Source organism: Cyrtonyx montezumae, unplaced genomic scaffold (genome assembly GCF_038088225.1).
Source record: "Cyrtonyx montezumae isolate F1298 unplaced genomic scaffold, pur_monq_1.0 scaffold_2, whole genome shotgun sequence".
Taxonomy (NCBI): domain Eukaryota; kingdom Metazoa; phylum Chordata; class Aves; order Galliformes; family Odontophoridae; genus Cyrtonyx; species Cyrtonyx montezumae.
In genome coordinates this window covers 24,356,267-24,382,572 of record NW_027071936.1, presented here as the reverse complement: position 1 = coordinate 24,382,572, position 26,306 = coordinate 24,356,267, and the positions used below count along the sequence as shown (strand labels likewise).

The following is a 26,306-nucleotide window of genomic DNA, read 5'->3' as shown; positions in this document are numbered from 1 at the left end:
AGTTAAAAATGAATTAAAATATCACATGACATCTTCATTATAACAGCTTTTTACGAAACCAAACTGAGAAAGCTGAACAAAGCTTCATCTGCAACTGATTCACATTTAGAGTCCTCCTCCTTGCATGCATCCAGAGGAGCACAACCTATTCCAAGGTACCTGCTTTAGGAGGGGGTTTTGACTCAATGATCTCATGAGGTCCCTTCCCACCCCTGCAATTCTGTGATTCTGTGAGAGTTACAGGGAGCAGCAATGGTGGTAAGGCTTCCTGGTTATGTTTCCTATGATCGATTGAATGACTGAAATAAATTGTTCTGAATTTCTTCTCCAAACAGTAATGCACTGGAACAGGCAGCTCAGGGAGGTGGTGGAGTCACCATTCTTGGAGGTGTACAAGGACCATGGAGATATGGCTCCAAGGGATATGGTTAGTGGTCAAGGTAGGGACGGGCTGAGAGTTGGACTACATATTAGAAGTCTTTCCAACCTTAATGACTCTACGAATTTACAGCTTGTAGCTTTGTTCTTCCATTTTATGTCTCTCTCTCTGGTCTTAGCCATATTCTTTCATTTAATAAGTGAACACATTTTCATGGCCAAAGCATTCTTTACTCTCCATATCATTTTTTTTGCATATGCTAGAACTTGCCACATGTATTTATTTCTCTAAAAGTTATCTGTTCAAGTAATCATTCTATTAGAAGGTCCAGATTTCTGATTAGGTGGAAGCTGTAACCAAACAGTTTGCATTTACTTAGAAAAGACAAAGAAATCAAGCTATCAAACAATGATTTTATCTTGGAGATTATAATGGCCCATTTCTGCTATAACTAGAGGATCTATGCACAGAAGGATAGAATTTTAAGAAACTGATTAAAAAATTGCCAGCCTTCATGTTCATGTAAGGTTGCCCCATTGTGCAAACAGTTTTTGATACTGGGTATATACACACACTAGGAAATTCACTTCTTAACAGCCAACATAAAAGTCACTCTGTGAATAATGTTGCTGGGTATCTGTGGATATGCTAAATGGATACACAGGGTATTTATAGTCCTAAAACAAAAACAAGGATACTGTGCAGATGAGATGCAGTCTTATAACAGCAGCATTCCTTGGCATGAAACAGTGACCGTGTGAGAATTCCTTGAGCAGCAGTGCCCTCTCCAGCCCAGTTCCACAATACTAAGACATGACATACAAACAAAATCAGCTCCTTCAGCCTCTCCTTGTGGGGTTTTCAAACCAGCACTTTCATAGTCTACGTGGACTGGATTAACAGTGCAGTTGATCTTCACTTTTCTCCAGGAGAGGTTTCCGAAACTAGAAGCAGTACTACAGGTGAACTACTATACCAGAAGAACTGAAAAGTGAAACATGATTCTGAAAAGAAACAGGATTCTGTCCTACAGGGCATAATTGTGTTTAGACAGCTCTGTGTGGTCTTTTCCTTTTTACTGTCTAACAAGCACAGGAGAGTTGACTCATTCATGCAGAGAATAAATGCTTCAGAAAATATGCATTATCCTAAAGTTTGTTTCAACTTATCTAGGCTGCTTTGTCATGCACAAGTTATGGTTACTGCCGACTACCTGAGAAGATATCGCACAACATGGATCTTTCCTTCAACAGAAACAACAGAAAACCTTACCAGCTTGGATGAAACAAACAAACAAAAAAATGATGCCATTGTGTAGCTTTCATGCATACACTAAAGTACTCAGAGTGATTGTTTTTGCTACCTGTAGATTTAATCCTTAACCTGGGTCTCTTTCTTGTTATGCCTGATTTTCCAGGTTGCAGCTTCTCAAAAATAAAATTACCACCGAGTAGGGAGGAGTAAGAACTCAAAAGACAGAGATAAAGACAGATATATAAACCTCCATGAGTACAATACACCAGCATCTAGCACAATAACCTGTAGAAACATGCAGATGTATGTATGCATCTATGGATGCATACATTTTAAACCAGAGTAGGCATGAAATTTCTACTTTTCTTAGGAAACTGGGGTTAAGTTTTTCCAACTTCAGCCTTTTTCTAGATTTAACCAATTTTTCAGTTTACAAGCCCAGAACCATCACAAGATTGGGTTAGATATTATGAAAAAAATATCCTCTGAGAGAGAAGAGACACCATCCCTGAAGCTATTCAAGAACCATGGAGATGTGTGTAGGGTAAATAATCCCCAAGGATGGTACTCAAAAATAGCACAGAAGATGGTATATTTCAGTAGGGCTATATAGATGGTACACAGATAGCAAGCAAAAGAGGGTAGCTCACCTTTAGGATGATAAAGGCTTGCTGTGGACTCCACATGAGAAGGATCTCCAAGAAGAAATCCTTCCCTGGTGGTGGTCAGCCCTTAAATGGGGTCTAGGAGAGGTGGAGCCAGGCTCCACCCCTTCCAATCACACAGGTATATCACCTTCACCTGTGCCCCCCATGGCTGACTCGGTGCTCACCTCAGGTGACCAATCAGTGGTTCAGGCCATGATTCAACAGTTCTCATACAATGTGGCACTGAAGGACATGGCTAGTGGGCGTGGTGGAGATAGATTGGGATTGGACTGGGTGATCTTAGAAGTCTTTTTCAATCTTTATGATTCTATTATAGATTAATAATGTAGGCTGAGAAGATAACGGCGTAAGGGAAAGCTACCACAGGTCAACCAATTCCAAAGTAAATCCCACAGCTCTAAAAACCTGTCTTATATGCATAACTTTTGTATACACTGAATAGTGCAATGGCAACTGATAAACTTCAAATCCAGCTGTGAACAATTCAACATGAGATTCAAAGAAATTATATAATTATGTAAGATCATTTATCTTAAACTGTAACCTAGGCACACATCACACAAATCATTGCTTCTACATCAAGAATATCCAGTATTGTAATAAAAAAAACAATGATGAAGTAAAACATTTCTCAAATACAACCACATCCTCTCTGCCTTCAGGCCAGTACCCAATTACTCTGCTCACATAGATCTGTCAGTAAACCTACTCACATAGAGACTCCGGATGATGCTCCACCAGTGCAAAAAAAGACATCTTCCAGCAATGATGCTGCTTTTTGGAGAAGCCAGTTATCTTCTTTTTTCAAGAAAATAATTCAGAAAAGAAACCTAACAATGATTCCTAGGATGAAACCCAGAAGACAGTCACCACAGTAATCCTGATGCTTGCTACTATTTTCATTTGATAGAAAGAACTTTATGTTCGGGTGTAAGAAGCTGAGAAGTCAGCAGCAGTGATTCATGGTTACAGTGCAAGGGGCCCTCCCAGACAGGTTGGCTCTCACTTGCACCTCTATGGCAGCAATACTGTAGATGTTTTCAATTAGGTAAAAATCAAGGCCCCAGAGAGCATGCCTTTAGTCTGATAAAAATCTCCCTTGAGTATCAGCTTTTTTGTTTTCCTGCATCACGAAAGTAGTTGAGACAGCTGCTATACACAGGTGGTACTCCATATGCTGTGCTTTTATGGGTGGCTTGAGGCTCCAAGCCTCTGAACAATTAGTTTTACCACTACAGTTTTGACCTATCAACACTTTTTATCACTGCAAGAACTCCTTATCAAATCCTCGTGTGCAGGTGCAACATAAACACCTTAGGGAGAACATAGGACCTGCAGTAGGTACAGTTGGGAGCAAATAATAGAAAAAACAGGGGCAATAGAAATAGAAGCATCAGACAAGAAAAAACAAAAAACAAAAAAAAAACCAAACAAAAAAACCCCCACAACCTGGTCTAAAGGAATATAATAAATAAAATAACCACTACTGCATCCTCTGTTTTCAAAAACACACAGCCCACTCTCAACCCAGGTGCACACAAAGAAAATTTCTACCAAAATCTTGGATAATTGCTCTTAACCATCTGCAGCTGTGTTTGCCTCAGTGAGCCCTCCACAGTGAGAGTGGTGCAACCAACATCCTCCCACCCTCACACTCCTTACCTCTGCCCAGTCATTACCAGAACCAGCTAAACCAAGAGCCACAGCTGGGAAATGAGCTGGGAAAAGCCTAGCAAAGAGCCCTTCCTCCAACTTCACTCTTTGCAGGAAGGAGCTCACCTGTGCAGCTAGAACTTATCTGCAGAGAAGGCAGCAGTATAATGGGTAAGTTTTGCTCTGGATACCTTAAAATTGGATCTGCAGAAAAATCTGCTTTAGCTGGAGGGGTGGACTAGAGGATCACCAGAGGTCCCCTCCAACCCTTAGGATTCCGCAAAAATGGAAAGAAGGAAGTGTTGCTCAAGGAGATTGCAAATCAACAAGATAGTTTAGCAAACAACATCATATGTTGGATACAGAGGAAAAAAGCACTTTTAAAAAACACTTAACACATCAATGATTTTTACTTCCACATTACAGCCATGAGCTTCCTACATCCTCAGTTGCTGATATTTTTGTCCAAGGAACTGTTCCCAGTTCTTAGATTTTCTCAAAGCACTTAGAAATATCTGATTTTTTTTAGAACCAAAGTTCTTCTCCTTTCTTAAGAACAAAAGCTGCCATCAGCAATGATCTACAAGTAATCAAAGATTTCAGTGAGATTAAGCCAGCTATTTTCTTGGTACACAGAACTTGGGTAGAACTACCTGGATCTGGGCAGGAAAGTTACATTCTTGTTAATACACAAACATCAAATAAGGGAATTTTCAATCAAAGACCAGCAGTACAATAAGAATTGGCCAAAGTCCCTAGACCCAGATGTAGGTTTGAACTCCGCAGGTGGTATGAAGAATACAAAACCACCAGCTTGTGCTGAACTGTGAAGGCATCATATAAACACAACAAGAAAAAACAAACAAGATAGCAAGAAACATTCATGCTTTTAGGTTATCTAAAATAGTCATAAGCAATGCTAACCAAAAAGCAGCATGTTTTAAATGTTCATAAACTCAAATGATGAAGTCTTTGCATCCATGTCTATTTTGTGACTACAGCACCTCATTTGCCTTCTGCCGAGCTTTCTGCTTGCAGCCCAACGTAAGGATTTGTGTTTCCTATTTCATCACCAGAGGGCAGCCTTTGCCGCATGGCTGATGAAATCACACGGCACTTCTTTTCTTAAAACTAGGTAACGCTCTTTTAAAAGAAGCTGGGAAGCTTTTGAGAAATTCTTCATTGCTGAACAATTGCTGACTATGAAAACACCTGTACTGGCCTTGACAAGGGAAAGAGATAAGGGCACCTTTGCACAGAGGATTCTTCTTCCTTGAGGCTCACTGATAACTGAGTAATCCAGAAGAATGTAGCTGAATTGCTGAGGCTAATAATATTTGTTTAACAACATGCATGCAAACTATTGACAGTCATCATGGTGTTAGATTACCTGGGTCACTTGTTGACCAGAATTATTAAGTAACAGAAAAGGGAAGAAAACTAACCACAGCACACCAAACTTTTGAATTTATACATGATGGAGCATAGGATAGATATTACAGTGGTAACTGGGTGAGATTCTTGTTTTGAATGAGAGAAAACAGCTAGCCTGACACACAGAGAACCTCAGCAATTTCATGCAGATTGGATTCAGCCAAAGCTGTGATTAGCAAAGTGTGAAGTCTTGAGAGATTTAAGCCCCTTGGTGATTTCTGAATTCCCTCTGGTGAACTGCACATAGGTTTGAGCATAAACACCTCTGACAGTTCAACAAGTTGACCTGAGATAATAGAAAGTGTGGGAAAGGATAGAAAATTTAAGCCAGTCTCCTCAGCTCCATAAATTCATCCTCCCACCCCGTTTTTCTCAAGGTGGCACAAAAATGGCCCATTGTATCTCTGAGTTCTCTAGCTCAGTTATTTTTCTTCCTTGCATGGATGGGGAGCATTTGTGATTGACTTCATACCTTTTGAACTAGTGCTAAACCACGTGTTACAGATGCACACAGTGGAATATGTCAGCAGTGGAACACAATGGATCAGTTTCTCACTGCTGAAGTGATCACACGCTTGTGCTCAGGTCAATGTTTTCAGTGGCTGTGGTGCCTTTTAAGTGTGGGAGATCCTTTGAGATGAAAGGCCAAGGAAAATGGATTTACACCGTGTTATGATTAACATATTTTGTGTGTGGTACAGTTTCAGGAAGAGAGGGGAGGCACTACTAAAGATGCATCGTGAGTAAAATAAGAGAATTCCTCTCAGAGGTGAAAATAAAGGGGGAAGTTTTGCAGAGGGCAGACATGACGAGGTGAAATTAATAACAAAAATCTCACACTGTGGAAAGCTTAAAAAAAGTTATCTAAAATTAGGTCCAGCTCCCTGCTCACTATCATGTTTCAAATTCCCTTGGAAATCTGGATAACCTGGGGCTCAATAAAAGGCTCGTTTACGAGAATGGGATTCTCTGATCTGTGTTGCAGTAAAGGAACCTCAAAGTGAAACATGACGCTGAAAAGAGGAAAATGTCTTTTCATAAAGACCTCATGAAAATTCCACATGGCAAGAAAAAGAAGTGATATTTTGTGCAAGCTTCATACATCAAAGTTCTATTACTCTGCATCCTTTGAAACACACTTGTCTCCTTTTCAAAAGATCAAAAAACTTTATGGGAAAAGATTGAGCCTCTTGGAAGTAAGCAGATAAAAAGTGTGAGCTTTGCTCAAAAGGAGAACATCGGTGCTCTTAAATGGAAAATTCGAGTGAAAATTGGAGTTCAGAAACAAATGCTAATCCTTAAGGCTCTGTACATGCAGATGCGGGTTGTGACTTTTGGTACACCAGGAATTAGGGCTGGATGGTGGGACGTGGGACAGAGCTCCTGAAATAAGGTGAATACACAGTTGTCAGTGATAAGCTGTGGCTGACCTCACATAGCCAACATCTCACTGATGCACAGCAGTTAAAAAGTGGCAAATGAAACTTTTGAAGCTTTATCTGAGTTAGTTTGCAGCGCCATAGACACTACTCTTACTGAGCTGCAGGCCAGCAACTTCAGAAGTCAGAATGAATTAAATTAGTGGGCTATCAGCAGGAGGCGCAGCTGCTTAATAATCTAGTTAGCTGCTAGGTAAGTAAATCACAAAACCACAGCATGGCTTGGGTTTGGAGGGACCTAGAACACTATCAAGCCCCAGCCCCTGCTTTGGGCAGCGTCGTTCCCCATCAGCTCAGGCTGTCCAGGGCCCCATTCAACCTGGCCTTGACGGCCTCCAGGGATGGGATATCTACAGCTTCTCTGGGCAGCCCGTGCCACAGTCTCACTACTATCTGAGTAAAGAATTCCTTCTAATCTAAACCCTCCCTCTTTCAGCTTAAAACCATTATCCCTTGTCCTATCACTACGTGCACATGTAAAAAAGTAAAGTCCATTTCCAGGGAGATTGTTTGACATACTGCCCTGCTAAAGAGAAAACAGGAAAAAAGGTGTAGATCCACCCCAAATGGACTCAAAAAGGTACCCAGCAATGCCTGATTACACCTCTTTAGTGCCAAAAGCTTATGTTAGTGTTTTTGTGAGCAGATTTCCCCAGACAAAGGAAGAGCAACAGGAAAGTGCCAGCCCTTACCTTCAGCGATATCCTCCATGGAATGTGGACAGCACAGGACAGACACTATCCCTCACTCACCACTCTTGCTCAGTTGGACTAGCAGGAAGCCAGGAACGAGTCCAGCTAGGACCTCTTAAGAACAGCATCTTTAGAGGCTTCCATTTCCTCCCTTCTTTCACAGCAGTGTGCTACATGCCGTAATGCTAAAGCAATTACTTTTCTTCTTGGGTTTAACAGAACATGCTTGGGTTTTGTCCACCAAGAAAGCAACTAAGCTGGCCTTGCTCTTGTGATAAACTGCAATATGTCAACACAATTTATGCACTGCTTTTGTAGGCTAGAATAGGCCTCCAACACTTGGTAGACAATGTATGGAAACCCACAAACTTCTTTGGGCCTTGGATCAGTTCCAGTGACCTTTGTGGCTTATTGCTATTGTACTAGCTAACCTTTAACTGAGTCCACAGTGCTCACTCCCCAGCCACTGTGTACTTTGCACTATAAATGCAATCTATGTTTGGATTGCTTCCAAATGAGCACCTGAGATGGATGCACATGAACACAGAAGCAGTGAAAACTACAACATTCTTGGAAAGACCTGAATACATCAGAGAACAAATGAGTTTTCATGTAAAAAGTGATTTTATTTTATATTTTATCCAGAGTTCATAGTGAAAGTTTCCTGTTACTGAAAGGAAACAAATACAAATTAGGCAAGCTTATACATCAGTAGTGAAACGTGTCTTTCACAGTGCTGCTGTGATTTGTTCTTGCAAACCTTACCACGCTCTTTGCTTTTCAGCTTTGCAAGGACAGTGACAACTGTATTATTTAGAGGGTGTTGAAAGGAAAATAGGAAAAAGACAAGATGGCCACAGATATAAAATAAATTAGAAACTTTTACAGATACTTTTTCCATATACAAAATAACTTTTTTTTTTTTTTTGCTATTTTTCTTTAATTGACATTGTCTGTACAAACATTAACTTTTAAAAAGAAACCATTTACAAAGGCTGTTTTTACAAGGAGGAATGGGTCTCTCAACAAGAAGTCCAAACTTTTGTAAATCTCCAAGCATCTCCTTGGAGATGAAATCCAAAGATTTTGGACCAGTCCTGCACCAGAGCAGATTGAGTCACAACCCCATGGGCAAGTGGCACCTCATTAAACCTGCTCTGCCCCTGCATAAAAATAAAGCCATAAAAATAATGCACAGGCTTCAGATGCTATATAATTAGATGGGAAGCAATTTATAGTATTTAAAAAAAAAACAAAACAGAATATGTGGCAAAAGCCCCTCATGCTGATTTAAGACTAGAATGGTGATTAATAACATTGGTTGGACATTATTTTGAAGTCCCTACTCATACCATGTTATATACAGAAATCATTGCTTACATGATTAACATCTTACAGATTATAAAATGGCTTTATTTAGAAAGCTGCATGTAAAAGCAGAAATGTAAAACTAAGTCCTGTGCATAAAATGTCTCACACAGAGTAAACACTCAGTGTAGAGTTGGAAGAGGCAGATCAGATTTTACTTGGGAGGTTGCACCTGTTCTGCATTCCACAATTATTGACAAAGACTGGGTGTATCCCAGTGACAGCCAAGTAGAACATCTTTATGCTCCTTTTCAGGTGATGCTATTAAAGTCTTGAATTCCTAACCTACAGCAATTGGGTCTAATAGCTGTGCTGGTTACTCTTGCTTAATTGCAGTCAATAAGAAGGTTTCAGGCTGCAGTACTGGGGTATTCTCCTCAAGCAGGATAATAGAAGGGCTGTGAGCCTGACTTGCATCTGGGACTAATCTGTGCTGTTACTTTTTCCTTTCTTTCTTTCTTTTTTTTCTTCTCCTCTTTGTTTTGTTTTGAAGTGAAACTGCCATCAGCTTTGTGCAGTAAAAAAAATGATTGCTGAAAGGATCCTGGGTTATATGATCCACGTCCACACCTCTCACACCCATGCACATGACTCAGATTGGTAAACACAATAGCACCAGTGACCAAACACAAGAATCAATCATCAAGTGTTTAAATTACCTTCACATAGCTATGAAGCTGCAAGGAGGCATTCACATGGCAAAGTTGATCACCTTCAAAACACGGAAGAAAGTAGAGAACTGAACTCTTCTGACCACAGGAAATTAATTTATTCCTTGTGAACGTTTTCCCATTAAGTACGGTATAGTCAGTTATGTAGATAATTTACTCGAAAGATTAATGTTTTCTCTTAGCATGAGCTAAAACACGGCTCTTTCCAGCCAGAAGTGCTTTAAAAAGCTTCATCCCCTATAGAGGACATCGCTAGAAACTTAAAGCTTGAAGTGTTCCTCTGACATCCACCCAAAATCAGAAACAACTTTTTGCAGAAGTGCCTATGATTCAATAGATCTTTCTTTCCCTGCTTTTAGTTTCTCACATTATTTTTTTCTCATGCAAAGAATATTTTGTATTTTTGTTGTGGAAAACTTGCTGGTAAGATTCCTTAAATTGACAGCAAGAGTACAACACATTTCCAGAATAGAAGCCATGAGAAAAAGAAAAGCTGCTATTTGATTAATGTAACGTCAAAACACCAACCAGAGCTAATTCTGGTAAAATAACTGTTTTGAAGGTCTACAGATAAGAGTTACACACCAAATAAATTCATGTTAGGAATTAATGACCATAACTCACTCACAGGTTATTTGCAGATATACTCTAGAATATCTGTTACAATCATGTCACTGAGTGTGACACTTTCATACCCTTTGCCTGCTGAATTTCTGCAGTGGCATGGAAGAGAAAGCTTTCTGAGATACCACAATTTCCCATGAAGCAGTGATATGTTCTGCCTTCTTTAGCCAAGATGACATCTTGTAAGCTGAGTTACGAAGAATATATTATTGAAAGTGAATGCACGCATGCAGTCAGCAACATGTCATACTGAGAAAAGATATATCTGAGTTGGGTTATCTAAGGCTCTTGGAATGTCAGAGTTGTTTAGTTTTTTGTCTTGCTGCATTACTCAGTAACCTATGATGGAAAGCTTAGCTTTGAAATGAATAAAAGTATGTTTCTAATCTCGCTCCCCATCAGTCACTGGAAGAATGGAGACAAAAATTAACAGCTCCTGCTGTTTCCAAAATCATGTACAAAAATAGATCGGTGTGTCCTTCTGACAGTCCCAAAAAAATCTCAAAGTCCTCTGCAAATTTCTCTTTCATCTCTCAGTTTCAACAGCAACAGTCAGTCCCCATTGCCATGAGTTAACACCTCCATCAAATTTAAAGATGAATGAAGTTCATGTTTTCTTTCCTTGGAATTACTATTCAGAATCCACTCCATTTTCATCTTTTTTTGTTTGGATTTATTTACTCCCCCCCACCCCCCCACAAAAGGAAACGCCTTGGCAGTGCAAACAAAAAGTAGAAATCATGAAAAGAACCCACTGAACAGCGAGTGTTCACCTTAGTGCTTCTAAAGGGTCTTCTGAGATGTTATCTGCATGCGCAGGATTCTACTGTCATGTTGGGGTACACCTTGAGAACCACGTTCTTATTTTCATCAAAGAATAAGATGCTGAGAGAAGACATTTTGTCAGGAACACAGCACGGCTCGGGAATTCCAGGGACAACACCAACAGCTCTCACTATGCTCTGAATGGTGGCGTGGTTGGATGGCTTCAAGGCCTGCAAGAGCAAGATAAAGCAGAAAACAGAACTGCATAAATGTTATATACATATACTCTAGAATAAGATTTATTTTCTGAAGAAGGGACCTGTGGCTGATTGGTTGCAGAGGGTGGTGTGTGCAACTATCTCCAGTTGCCGCCACGGGTGGGAATGCAAATCTGGTGCGGTTCCGCTGGCCACTGGATGTCACTGCTGCTCCACTGCTTTCAGCTGGAGCATCCCAATGGGGACGTGCCTTCCCAGGAGAACGCCCAGGCAGCAGATCTTGCACCAAGGTGTACTTTTGGGTCAAGACAATCTCTTCTGCTGTGAATTCAGTTTCGAGTGAGTTGCAATTTCGTCATAAAACTTGAACAGCTAGGAGTGAGGCAATCAACATGCTGGCTAACTGATTCATTGAGGGAGCAAAATAAATATAACTTCTGTGCTGAAAAATTACTGTGAGTGCTATGAGAAAAGAAGTGGATAGAACATACACAGAGGACAGTATGGAAATACGTCATGATGCTAATTGCTCCAGTTTTCTGTCTTTCAAAGCTGGATTGTTTTGCTCATTCTTCCATGCCAGATCACTGGTCTACATCAGTCTGCAATACACATCAATAACATTGCTGAATAACTGAGACCCCAAAGCCCACATCAGTTGTACCTCATCTTATGATGACATTTTGCTCCAAAGGACAAATCCTCCTGGATTAATACTCAAGTAAATTGGAAAACATTGTTGGTTAAACATAAATGAAAGGTGATTCCGCCCAGTGGGTTAACTATCTTTGTTAAAAAAAAAATCACACATACAAAAAACAAACAAACAAAAAAAACCAACCAAAACCAAATACCTGGAATTTTAATATATTCATAAAATGGGAAGTCAATATACTCTGAAAAGTGAAAAAAATGAATACGTTATGTTTCTCCTTCCAAGCATTTTCAAATCCAAGTACATGTAGTGCTGACACGTGAGCATGAAACATTCTCAAAACAGGTTTTAGCCAGAGAGTTTTGTTTCTGTAGGAGTGAAACATTAACAATGCACTTGAGAGCTCATCTTACACACATGCCTGGGAATCCCCTGGTTAAAAAATATGCTCAGTCAGATGTCACTGAGAAATACATGCAACGAGATCAGCTGGGCCACGTTTTTAGTTTTGCTCTTGAATAAGAGATGATTTGTCTTGGGATCAGATGTCTACCTACCTCATCCTCAAGTCCTGATGACTCTGCATGCAAGAAACATGGCTGTAGGTATCCCAGCATAGTTACAAAGACATTAGTCTCACTCTAACTGGTACATCTCAACAAAAGCATTTTTTTCATTTGTTTGCTTTTAATCAAAGAATACCAATATCCCCTAGCAGTATAAGGATTTCTGAAGTGTCTTAGGCCAGTACACAAGTCACAACAAATTTTTGTATAATTTCTTATTTGAAAAAAGATGTGAAAGCAGCCAGGCTTGCTTCTTTAGTCAGTTCCAGCATAGCATTCTTCACAAGAGTCATTGGGAACCACACAAACATCCTAGGCATGCTGATCAGATGCAAAGAAGTAAAATATTGAAATGAGTTGGAGATATTTTCCACTGCTAATGGTAGTGGAATTAAAATCATTTCAGCAGATGCCACATTAAGGTCTCATCAGAAACCCTTCATTTCAGATAAGGAATCTGAACCACCAGAAACGTTTTGGTTTTCCTTCTTTTGTGCTTTCCATTGGTCACATCTGCAATTACTAGGGATAATTACAAGGTAGTGAGGAGGAGCCCAACAGCTCACTGGCTTATGGCACTATGCCCCTTGGTAGCGGCTGAGGTTTTGATGCAGATTATCAAACAATTCAACTCTTTGGGTGGAGTTTTAAACTCTTCCAATCTACTCCTTTCAGGCTTGGCCCCAAGACATGTTATATTCAGAAGAATTCTTCAGAGCAAGTGCGGTTCTTTTACATACAGAACTGATTTTAAGAATTGCCGAGAGAGCCTCGGATATCAGCCTGGATACATTCAACCACTGTATGGTAAGAGAGCTCAGCAAGAAGTCTCTATTTGACACAGGTATACCTTACAGACAGAATATCTCCAGTGCTGACTTCATGTCTGCCATGAACACACTGCTCTTAAAATGCACTCCTGATGATAACCAGCTGTGGCACAACTTTCTTTCTGCCAGCAAGGACTATAACAGCAACTGCAGGAAAACCCAAAGGCAAGTGCTTTTGGGAGAACTGAAGTCTACCTCTGGGTACTGAGGCATCATATCCTACACCTGGAGGGGTGGCTGGGTCACTGCCTTCATGCTCTGTCCAGAGCATGCTAATGAAAAGCAGAAAAGAGTTCTTGTAGGAGGTGACGCCAAAAAGAGCAGTGGGAGGGAACAGCACTGAGCAGACTGCAAGCTGCCAAATCTGTGAATGAGTCCAGCTGCGGCCAGGGCTGCACCTGCTGAGCTGTGTGCATCCTTGGGAGACTTGCTGCCCTGTTGAGTTTCATTAGAGATATATTAGGAGTGGGGTGAATGATGTCAGTTATGGGCTTTCATTCCTGACTTGGGAGAGGGTCTGCCTGACTGTTTGCTCTACGGTGCTCTGTAAGCCCAACACACATGAGTATAACAGCGGTCAAAGCAGCTAATTGAAATCAGGGGAAGGGTAGGGCCAGAAAATTCGGTTGGAGGTAGAGAAGGAGGAGGGGACGAGGCACATCTGTTCCTAATTACCCAACAGGTTGTCAGCTTTAGGAGCTCGCCCTCAGCAAGGGAACATTATATACCCACAGGCACAGATTAGTTTGTTATTGCCTGACGGTTAAGGTATCATTTTGCAAACACAGTCTTATTTGTAGCATCAGATATTATGTATGGCTCAGGAGTAACACATGGCTCTAGAAGACACTTGCTTCACCTTTATGTGGAACTTAGCTTTTCATTCTCCTTGGAAAACAACATCATTTTGTTTTATGCATACAGAATGAACAACCTGAATCCCAGTATGGACAGATATCTACCCGTAGCTTCCAGTGTACCACGCTCACCATAAGGTCTCAGTTTCCCCCTCTCCTAATGAGCCATCTCTCTGTAGTATGTGACAGCAAGTATTCATCAGTGTCTAGGTAACTATAATGCTCTAATTCTGTATTCCTCACCCAACCAAGACTATGCTATTATCTGCAGAAAACGATTCAATTGTGATCAAAAGCATGTATCTGGGAGGTTTTCTCCTAATTGGAATATCATTCTTATGGTTGGGATGAAGTTTTTATAACAAAATCTGCAATAGGAAATGCTAACCCCCTCTTAAATAGAAGTTCACAGTGAGTATTCATGCAAAGGTAATGACTGTATCTCTCCCATTCCTTTTCATTTTTCTTTCTTTAGATTCAAAACTAGAAAGCCTACCACTGCAGTTTGAGGGAGTCAGGTACATCACCTTCCAACAGAGACTCATCCCCTTCTCAGCTTGCTTTCCTTGGGCTCCATCTCCTTTGGTACAACACTCCACCTGTCATTGTTAAAGGGTGACTCCCTTGAGTCCTTCAGCCTCAGTGTGGCAGCAATGCCTCCTGAGATACACATCTTTCCTAGAGGGTGCTCTATCAACTGACTCCTCTGTGCATCTGGCAGCAGAGACTTCTTCATGGCATGACTACTACCATCTAATAAGCAATTTTCCGAGTCTGGCCTGTATTATGTTTATTAAACAGGTTCATAACAAGTTCACACATCATTAGCACTATCCAAGAAATACTTTATGGTGATTTGGGCTCTGGACAAAAAAAAAAAATTAATAGCATGTAATACTTTTTTAATTATCTTTACAAGCCTGTTTTTTTTTAATGGTTGTTTTAACCACTACTCTATGCAGTACAAGACAAAGACACCACTTATTTACCAAATCCCCACACATAATAGGTGACCAGCTGCATTTCACTGATGGAAGGAGAAGAAAGTGCATTGCTTACAGTAACAGATAGTACAAAAAGATCAATAAACACAGTACCTTTGGAATTGGGAACTGACATTCCCCTGAGCAGTAATAGGCATCAAAGGATTTCGGGGAAATAATCCACTCGCTCCAGCCAATGTCAGCAAAATCCACCTTGAGATAGCGTCGGGCGCAGTACCGTGGCTCATTCCACTGCTTCCTCCTCGCCTTCTTCAAGGTCTGCTCGTCAAATTGGAGAGTCTGGCTCTTCTGGTGATGGTTCTTCCTCTGCTTTTTCTTACTCTTCGCCCTCTCTGCCAGTCGAGGCTGGAAAGTTTTATATGGTTTTCTGTCTTCCCACCTCTCATCCTCATTGTACTGGTACTCAGCTCCTGGAAGCTCATTGTTCTGCAATGGCAACAGGACATTGGTGGAGCGCTTTCGCCGCCTCTTTCCAAGGCTGCTCCTCAAGTGGTTTTCTGGCCTAGGGAAGACTCTTGCCAAAGGATTGTGGTGCCCTTGCAAACTAGAAACAACGCTCTCTGGCTCTGAAATGGCAGAGTCATTGGCATATATCAGAATGTAGGGCTCATAGTGAAAAAGTGCCCTTTTCCACAGGTGACGGCTGGGTGAATCCATTTTGACACCAATCAGAAGTTCATTGCTCAGTTTTGCTTTGTGCAGGACCTGAGTAATATCTTTCCACTGCCAGGAAAGGACATCGCCATAAGAGCTGGAGATGTTCACTAAGAAATGGCCCAGACCCCGGGTCTGGTTCCCAGCAGATGGAAAGGTCCACACTGAAAGATGTATTTGAATTTCAGGTTTCCTGTGCCCACGATGAGAACAGCCTCTGGACTGGGAACAGTTCCAGTCAGCATCCAGCAGATCACCAATATAATAATGCAAGGAAGCTGATAAGATATTTTCTGACTTGGTGAGTGAAGTCAAGTTAAAAACATACAGCTCCTGGCTTCCAGGGCTCCCTAGAAGAATAAATATTTAGATAAGAATACAGGCGATTCAAAATGTTACAGAAACTAAAAGGATCAAATGTATCACTTTCTCAGTTATAAATTACATTTTTGAGAAATGTTCATGCAGTGCTGTGGGAACAGGTTTAGGCTACTAGTCAGAATCATGAATTGGCGATTTTAAAAATCACATACTTACTAACTGGTTTCCTCATAACACGTAACTCAGTCTAGAAAAAATCATATACATTTGCTATCACTCCTCCAATTCCTGGAAACAAACTAGGTCACATGAACACAGCTTGATAATAGATGTAGTATAGACTGTATCTATAATCCAAAACTTGAGTTTCATAATGCAGTTTTGCACTTGCTCTCTCCTTTTATTTTTCTTTAATTTTAAATATATCCTCCCATCTCCCAAGTGCTCCTTGAGTACCAATGGCTCCTTTGTTCTGCCTACAGGTTTGTTTTTCTTTGTCTAAGACAAATGGGATATTGATAGCACTGAACCACACCTTAGCCCAGATATAGCTGATGCTGGAGAAATGTTTCCACTGGCTTCATCAGGCATTTGGATTGTCTGTACACCTCCACTATTACTGATGAGCCACAGGCCCCTTGCTAGAAATAAGGAAGTGAATCTTGTCCTACTGTTATCTCAAAAGCTGATTATTTGACATTTTTGCCTGGCAGAGGTATTTTGAACAAGGTTGATGCTTCACTCTGACTTCCAGACATCCTGCCTATCTCAGACAACAACCTTCCTGAGACGGGATGTTTCTCTTCAAACGTCCAAGACAGCCATAAATAAGAATCAGTAAGACCAGACATCCTTGAGACGAGGCACAAGTCCAAAAAGTTAACCAATCAGAAAGTACTAGGAATCCTTGAGCCCAAATATGGATAAAGCGAGAAGTGGGACACCTCCCCAGACAACCACCAAAGATTGTCAAATACACCCACGCAAGCATAGAAGGTTCAAATATGTCATATAATCTTGCACTTTCATAATCTATGAATATGTAATAAGTAGGTGTGACTGAGGTATTAGGCAGGCTTGTAGACAAAATATTTTGGATTATAAATAGAAGCCAGGGTAAAGATTTGGCATGCTTCATTTTGGGTATTTCCCATCTTGTGCAGAATAAATCAGTGTCTCCTCTCTAAACACTTGTCTTTTTGAATGTGTTGCCACAGGCTTTAAAGTATACTTTCAAATATGCCATTTGACCTCTGATTGCTAGACTGTTTACTGCAAATATGTCTAGCTGGCTCCTGTACACCTTCTGCTCTGCTCCTCTGTGATTTGGGCACCATCTATAAGATGTAGACTTCGGGGCCTGTGGAGGCAGCTTCTAAACTGTAAGAGAGCGTATTAAAGAGGGACTTAAATCTATTTAATTTGATATATCTATATACACTTGCCAGGATGTGAATTGGGCAAGCAATACAGAAAGCACAGCATACTTCAAAAGCTAAACCAACAGAGAAGCTGAAATCCTGTATTACAAAGGATGCTTCCTCTCAAGGTTAACGATTTCTCTGACAGAGAGAGATTAATTTAGTGGCTCCTCAAGTTGTCAGTCACCTTTGCATACACAAATGAATCTTCATGACCCAGAGTCCCTCACAATAGAAAGGGCAGAGCAGGGCACAGAACAAGATGACAACAACCTTGCACATGGAGAAGGAACATGCCTTGCCTTGAAAGACAGGGGGAAGAGAAGCAACAGGCTAGAAACATTGTTTAATCGTATTTAAGGCTTGGACGTTAGCAGTGGAGAGACATTTCACCATTTGTAATGAACTAAAAACACACAAGCTTGTCTGACAGTCTTTTGGCTAGGTCAGACACTAATTATAACAGAAGTTTCCCTCTAGAATAATCAGAATCAGGACTGCTTCAATTACACAGGATAAATTCAGTCATACTATCTAAGGCATTTCATCACTTTTCAAGACAGTCAGTTAGGAAGCATTTACTAATGTAGCTGGACATAGGCAGATAGCACCAGGGTAACCCTAATACTAAAAAAAAAAAATAAAAATGACCTTTTAGGGTGGCAAGAACAAGGGTGGGTGGTGGCAAAATGTATCTGCATCTGCATCTATTTGCCTCTGCACAGACTGAAATAAGTCAAGAAAGGACAATGTTTCTTCATGGTCAGGATGCTGCTATATCAGTAAGGTGGGATGTGGTGGAAGGTGAGGTTTCCACAGCTGTGAAATTAGAGAAGTCAACTTCTTAAATACAGATATCTTGCACAAACCCAGAGATGCACTCCTAACTCAGTCTGATCTGTAAGAACATTCAGCTGACTGTGTTAAGCCCCTGTAGGTTGTGAGAGAAAGGTCTGGAGGTGAGACAATTTTTGTTTTAAAACATCTTGGTTGAACTGCAGTTACATCTATCCTTCAGAGTGGGAGAAATACAGACACAAATGTTCAGGTGCTATCGAGAGCTTTAAAAAAATAATTATATATATATAAATATATAAAAATATATCGACAGCTTTATGTTTTGAATGACATTCTGGGTGACAATCTGTGCTTTTGGACAGTGATTCTACAACTGCTAATGTCATTCTGACCAAATCAAACAAAAGATTCTCTGCCTTCCCATCTCAACCACCCAAGTGACCTCTTTTTCTAAGAATATTTCTAACCAATATCCTAAACAATATATTAAAAGAAGAGGAATGAGCCTCACAAGAAAGACAGAACCCTCCTGACCAGTGTATCACGTGCATAATTCAGAAAATGTGGGAATAATAAACCAAAAAAACCCAAACAAATACCAATAAAACATGGGCTTGTCTCATTGTGAAATTGGGAAAAAAAAATTGTGACTCATACCACTGTGACACATTCTGCACAACTTGACAGTGGAACACATAAGGTAAGTAAGTTCTCGATATCTGAAAAATCATGCACCAAACTCATCCAACTTCCAGCTATTAGTTACATCTGGGATTTTCCTTGATTATGAACCTATATTTAATTTCTGAAGGCCAAAACTGGCTACTTACTACCTTTGTAATAAGCACATGCCTCACCTGATCTCTGCCTGGTTTGTAATCACTAATATAATAAGGTTAATATGTAATTTTGGCAGAGCACTAAGTACATCAGTCTTAGGAACCAGAATTTATGATGCCTCGTGCATGCCTGTTAAAGAAGTTATTATTTGAATCACTGGTTTATGTTGAATGACAAGTTCTTATTTTAATTCTTTAATAAGAATTTAATTTAACCAATGCTGCTGGTTGTAAATTGGCATATTGTGGTAGAACACAAAATAAGCTGCTTTTGTTTATAAAGAAACTCTAGCTGGCGTGAAGCAGACACAGGAGGAATATATACTTTTGATTAAAAGTAAAACCTAAGAAGCCACTCTCAGCACTTAAGTCCACACTAAAGCCTACTTGCAGTAGGTGGAGCTATTTTCTCACCGAACACCTTCGGAGCTCAAAATCCCTAAGAGACTTCGAATCATTCATTCACAAAATCACCTACAAACAGATGATTGGTATCCAGCACAGATACCTGTGGCTTAGCCAGGTTTCAGTTCATGAAAACCAAACTGTGTGACCTGGGCTTCTGGCACAGCTTAGGAACACTGTGTCACATGCAACCTGTGTGTTACAAGTGATACCTTCTAGTTCTTAATTGAAGGGAGTTTTGCTATCCTAGCTTTGCTCTTCTGTAGTACAAAAGCCTTCTCAGCAACCAAGTCCATAAGAAGATATAAGAAGAAACAAGCAAAGGAAAAAACACACTGAAGGAAAAGACTTCCATGCAAGGAATACGCTTCCACCTTCCAGATAGGATCACAGAATCATTTGAGTTGGAAGAGACCATTAAAGGTTATCTAGTCCAGTTTCCCTGCAATGAAGAAATACTCTGAGGCCAGATTTTAATGGCATTCCTCACCCCCATTAAAAGGTACAACCATAGGAGCAGATCTGAAGACCAGACTCTGCAGGACAAAGCTTTTTTGGACTACTAGGTAAGACACGCCATCTGTGTACTGGTGGCACTACTTATCTCTACCATGCTGAGATTAGCTTGGAACAGCAGCCATGAGCTGGGCAGAAAAGGTACTTCCAGGGAGAACTTTACATTGCTTGTATTCACGTGGACAAGAAGCAATGACATTATGTTGTACCAGGAAAGGCTCAGGAACAGGGTGTCCAGAGCAGTGGTGGAGTCACCATCCCTGGAGGTGTTCAAGAATCACAGAGACATGGCACTGAGGGACACGGGTAAGCAGGCACGGGTTGGTGGTTGGACTTGGTGATCTTAGAGGCCTTTTCCAACCTCAGTGATCCTATGCTTCAAAGGCAGAGCTCAGTGTAGCAAGGGAAGTGAGGAGGTGCAGCCTCTCCAGGCTCAGCAGAAACATCTCAACATGCCACTCACGTGGCTATCACTGAGGCACAAAGTTGGGGTGTACCAACAATCACCACCTGGGCTCTTTGGGCTGCCAATACACTTCCTGATGGCTCAGACCAGCAAGTGGCCTAGTTCACAGCACTACAACTGAAGTTTGTACCCACTCAATCTTCAGAGCACAGCTCGTGCTTCTGCACTTCCTGCTATAACCCACAGCTGTTTGTATTGCCTGTTCCTAGCATTAAAAAGGCATTTCAGGAAAAAGCAGTATGTCTGTGGAGACTGACATCACCAGCAAGAATGTATTTATGTTACAAGGGGCATTTCCAGGCATCAGTAAGCTGGAACAACTCCACCAACATGTGGTGTGTTTACCTTTATGGAGGATGCACTGACATTTTTATGGACTGCCAAATCTATCCCATGGGTGAAAAAGGATGCAATAATGAGGGCTGTTTAGTTATACAGTCATCATTAGCCGTCATTTAAATGAGATATTAAAGTAGTGCCCTTGTGCCAGTGCACAGTTAAGAACATACCAGTGTTTCAGAGTTCACTGAGAGCTGGAAATGGAAATAAGTTTCAGAATAGGAACACAGATTTTGAAGGCAGATTTTTGCTTTCCTTCCACCTTTGTTATAACTTGATTACACCTTCCCCCATTACTGATTTGAGTACTCTGTAAAGCAAAAATACAGGATCCAGCTCAGGTTCCTGTGTGTGCGTGGGCATTTTGTACCGCAACAAAGGAAAGAAAAGCATTTTAAGGAGGAGGAGAGCATAGTTCTTAAACCACAGGAATTGGCCCAGGGGCAGGTGTAATGCCTAAAATTGCTTGAAATTCAGTCAATAAAAAAGAGTTTAAAGTAATTTCTGTCTGTATAGCTTTACTATAACATCATTAGAGAGACCCTCCAATTAAAGTCATAGCTTTTTAAATGACTCATTTGCAAGACATGTTCCTTTAGTGATGCTATGATTAGAAGTACTTTCAAAAGCCATCTGTAAGCCTTGTGCTCTCACCTTTTATCTTTCCACCCTCTACTATTAATCCCAGGTTGTGGCTTTTCGTCATGTCCAGAGCCTCAGAACTACTGGAGGTCAACAGCTTTCTATCAAGCTAAGGATTGGTCATTCAGTGATTTTGCTAACTGGTAGGATAAAAAAGGTTTATGCGCAGAACCCAATGCAGAGGCTCAATCACAGAGTTCAACTATGCCATAGGCATCAAAGGTTATTTCTCTAAGTATCTCAAAGTTAACAATGACGTTTTGAGATAACTTAGCAGGAATAATGACAAACAAATTTGCCTGAATACAAGATCACATGAGCAGTCATCGAAGTCAAAGGCCAAAAATCCCAGCCCAAAAACCAAACGACTGGATTACCAGTGAAATCTGGTGCACAAAAGATCGTGGGGCCAGAGGCTCCCATATAGTGTCAAAGCTCCTCCTCCGTTCCCTCAGAAGACTGAGCCACAGAAAGGAAAGCTTGCATTTCACACCTGAGATGCTTCTTATCATTAACCACATCTTCTATTTGCCCTTTGGCTGTTTACTACAAGACTCATCTGCTCTAGAATCAGAATTGTTACGGTTGGAAAAGACCTCTAAGATCATCTCATCCAGTATCAACATTATGCCCACTAAGCCACGTGCCTCACTGCCGTATCTCCACGTTTCTTGAATACTTCCAGGAGTGGTGGCTCCCCTACCTCCTTGGGCAGACACAGGCAACACTACTTCTTTTTTAGACTAGACACAGAGAAATGGTTCAACAAGACTTATAAGATCATCTTGTCCAACCATCAATTCGTCACTACCACGCTCACAAAGTCAAAGCATAGGATCTGGAAACAAACCATACCAGAAAGGAAACGTGTATATGTGTGGGCACGTGCTGCTGGTGTGGCAGGGATGGCCAGGCAGTTGGACACAAGGAAGAAGACTGCTTCATTTTGTGCCTGCTACCCCAAAGAACGTTTTAATCTCAGGGCTTTCTTTTTGCACCTGTATGCCATCAATAACCATACAAATGAGCCGCTGTTGCCTACAGGGAGAGAAAGACAACAGCTGATTGGTTAAATATTTTGCATAAATACTTAGAGAAGTGTCAGAAAGCTTATAACCACTTCCAATTTATTACTTTGGCACTTGAACTGTGAAAGTATTGGAGGAGGAGGAAAGAGATTAATGAACAGTGTGTTTATAGGACTCCTGCCACCCAATGTCAAGTGATAGTATAAATACAATCAGAAAGACCACAGATATGGGATTTCAACCAAAGGCCTTCTAGGTTTAGAATAATAAATATCTTTAATCAGATATGATTAAACAGAGTGTTATTTTTTCTTTGGATTATATCTTCCCCCCTTCCCCCTCTCATTTTTTTTTTTTTTTAATATCTCTTACCCTTTTTCAATGAGGGCAACACTTATTTCAGAGCAGAGGAACATCTATTGGATCTATATTGAAAAAATATGCTCACTTCAGAAAGACAGGAGAGCATTTTTCACGCACAAATTTTGTGGAAACAACAAATTGGGCATCCCAGCTCTCCAACTGACCAAGGTATGCAAGCCTCTCACCTCTCAAACCTCTCTTGTGGACAGAAGTACTTGCAGTAACATACAATGGAGAGTGTTTGCAGCACAGAATCCTAACATGCCAAAGCCATTCAATTATTTGTGGTATTTGATCTCTGTGCAGAGCTATCCTATAATAGACATTGCTGCCTTTGAAGAATCAGCAGTAATGACTCCCAAATAAACCTTAGCGAGGCCTGGCACCCAGCTCTCAGCTGGTTTTCTGCAAGACAAAGGAATCAACGCAGGCCAGTGAAACTCCTGGACAAAGCTGAGTGTTACTGGTGTGTGCCTGTCTGTGAAAAAGCTTCTGGGTTAACTCACCAGCATCGTGGAAAAGAGGAGGTTGCCACATCGGGCTGCTCTGTGCAGCAGAACAGTGATAAAAAAAAAATAAGAAGAAAAAAAGCATATTTTCAGGATGCAGTAGATATGGGAAACTCAATATAGTCAGGGCTACATTCAATATAGTCAGGGCTACATTGGAGTTGTGGCATTCCCAGGTAGCCCCTGAGAGAGGTCAGGCACACAGAAGCGTGAAGCAAGGGAGTCCAGCTGAGGTAGTGCTGCCCTCCCTTTCTGCAGGGCACAATTCTTCTGGGATACCGCCATGCTAAATACATATCCCTCTCCTTATAAATAACCTCTTAAGAAAAGCAACATCACATTTTCACAGATACACTTGTGCAGAGCACTCTATAATCAGGACTGAGATCTAGCAGCTGGTGCCAAAAATGCTAAAATGCAGTGCTCACCGTGCGCAAACTATCCTTCAACTCAACCCATTGCCACTGAAAAGGGGAGATTTAGATCGGATGTAAGAGAGACGCATTTTACAATAAGGGTGGTGAGGGGCTGGCACAGGATGTCCAGAGAGGTGGTAGATGCCCTGTCCCTAGAGACACTCAAGGTCACACTGGAGGGGCTCTGAACACCCGATGTAGCTGTAGGTGTCCCTGTTCATTGCAGAGGAGTTGGACTGGATGTCCTTCAAGGGTTCCTTCCCCTCAAACGATCCTATGATTCAATTGCCTCCACTCACTGTAACCAATAGACAATCTGAAGAATCGCCAGGGCACGTTACCGCTCCATCACATGCGAACCAACCACGATTCCAACAGAAGCAACACATGCACAGCACAGATAAAAGGAGTCTGCAGAGAGGATATATTAATTACCCCACTTCCCTCATATGGCATTCAGATATCACCCAGGAGAGAGCCGCACAGATAAAGCGGTCATTACAACACGCTGCACACCACATCCCCAGGCACACAAGCGTCGCCGCAGGACGCGTTACTTTCCTCATCTCCGCATTCCCCGGGGCAGCAGCGTCCCTTCCATCCCTCTGCTCACCTGCAGCCCTCGGGCGGAACCCTCGCACAGTGTTCCCGAGCCGGAGGTGCGGGGCGGGCGGCTCTCGGGGCGGCTCCGCCGGACCAGCGCTGTACTGCGCGTAAAGGCGCAGCATGTGCTCCGACACCTTGTCCTCCGGCTGCAGCCCGCGGTCACCTGCTCTCACCCGGCCGCCCCGCGCAGCCCTCCGCCGCAGCCCGGCCCAGCGAGCCCGCAGCACGTCCCCCGGGGCCAGACACAGGCAGCCCAGGCACAGGCACAGCACCCAGCGGGCAGGAGCTGCCATCGCGGAACCCGGCACCCGCGACGGTGTGCGCTGCGCTCAGAGCCGCGGATTCCTCTTTTTGGGGAAAAAAGAAAGAAAAACGGAGAAAACAAAAATTAAAAAAAAATTAAAAAAAGCAGTGCGGGGGGGTGGAAAGCACCGCCTCACAGGGCGCCTGTCCTTCCCGGTGTTGGCAGCAGAGAGGGTGTTTATTTCCCGCAGCGAGAGGTGGAGGTGTTGCTCGCTCCTCGCCCCGACTGCTGCAGGCGCACCCGGCTGAGTTTTGGTGGGGTGTGAGCAGTGCGTGTGCAGCGTGAGCGCGGCTCCTGGGGCCGCTCCGCAGCCAATCGCACCGCCTCCTCGCTTCTGGGCTCCGGCTGCGAGCGGGAGGCAAAGCGAAGGGGAAACCACCACCCAGAGAGAAACGCGTATAGGGACGGAGGTGGCTCTGGAAATGCAATCACGGCGCTGAGTGCAGCTGGGGAGTCAGCAGGGCGGGGGGACGATCCCCTCCCACCTCCACCCAGCGCCTTCCTAAGGCGGTTATGCTTGGAATGAAACAGAAACCTTCAGTCAAAGTGCACCCGACCATCTCCCCTCGAACATCTCAGCAGGTGGAAGGGGTGGTGGCCAGGTTTGGCGGACCGCCTCCTGTCCCCAGGTCCGCTTTTGGGCACCAAAGCCCTTCTTCAGGATCAGGTAGGGAAATCCTGCACACCTTTTGCAGAGCTCAGCTGAGAGGATTTTGCGTGCAGCCTTTCGACACCTAAAGGGCAGAGAATTCTCACCGTGCTAGCAGCACAGCATCAGGCAGCCCCTCAGGTGTGTAGCGTTGTTCCTTCCAAAAGGAACACTGCAATACAAAGATTCTCCTACATCTGATGGGGGAAAGCTCAGCAGGCAGAAGAGAAGCCTCTCTGCCTTGTCATAGTTTGTGGATATGCAGATTCAAACAGAATCACAGAACCATTAAATCACAGACCTCCAAGATCACAAAGTCCAACCACCAACCCGCTCCCACCGTGCCCAGTGACCACATCCCTCAGTGCCGCATCTCCACGTTTTTGTAACACCTTCAGGGACACTGACTCCACCTCCTCCCTGGGCAGCCTGTGCCAGTGACTCACTGATTTTCCTGAGAAAAAAAAAATTCCTAATATCCAACCTGGATGTCCCTGCGACGTGTGCTAATGGCAGGGCAGTGATGAGTGTGTAGGCATCCATATTTGAGTGCTTAAAATCAAGAAAACCTGGTGTTTCATTTTCAAAGACTGTTAAGGCTTCTGATGCACCACATAGATGTAAAAAGTTCATAGCTATCTCTACACTCATACACAATTTCAGTAATAATATCAATAGTAAGACTAACGCTTCATTTCATTTGTCTATATAAGAAACTTAAACCAGCACTGCATAAAAATTGTTCATTTGATCATACTTCACTAAAGCAGCAAGGTGTGTTTGGGTCCTTGGACACTAAAAACAATGCAGTTCTCAAAATAGCTTGAACTGACAGCTAAGAAATTCAGCACAAATGGCAATCTCTGGTTCGTATCCATGGCCAAACTGTGAGTCCCAAGGAAAATCTTCAGGCAACTGAAATAACTGAAGCCACTGGTGAGAGAAGTGATTGG

The 26,306-nt window shown here is 42.1% G+C and overlaps 1 protein-coding gene across 1 annotated transcript; it reads right to left on the bottom strand.

Moving 5' to 3' along the window:
• Positions 1 to 10,887: 10,887 nt before the first annotated feature.
• BMP3 (bone morphogenetic protein 3) lies at positions 10,888 to 24,693 on the bottom strand. Its single transcript, XM_065736615.1, has 3 exons — positions 24,408 to 24,693; positions 15,171 to 16,081; positions 10,888 to 11,177 (listed from the first exon to the last, which is right to left on the bottom strand). The coding sequence occupies exons 1-3, from the start codon at positions 24,691 to 24,693 to the stop codon at positions 10,986 to 10,988; spliced, it is 1,389 nt and encodes a 462-aa protein (XP_065592687.1). The 3' UTR covers positions 10,888 to 10,985.
• Between the last annotated feature and the right edge of the window lie 1,613 nt (positions 24,694 to 26,306).

What these genes read in the sequence shown, in the direction of transcription:
- BMP3 (XM_065736615.1), bottom strand. Translation starts at nt 24,693, where the DNA reads ATGGCAGCTCCTGCCCGCTGGGTGCTGTGCCTGTGCCTGGGCTGCCTG. An exon ending in GTTCCGCCCGAGGGCTGCAG is followed by an intron (nt 16,082 to 24,407) that starts GTGAGCAGAGGG and finishes TTATTCTTCTAG; the next exon opens with GGAGCCCTGGAAGCCAGGAG. An exon ending in GTCAGTTCCCAATTCCAAAG is followed by an intron (nt 11,178 to 15,170) that starts GTACTGTGTTTA and finishes TTGCTCTTGCAG; the next exon opens with GCCTTGAAGCCATCCAACCA.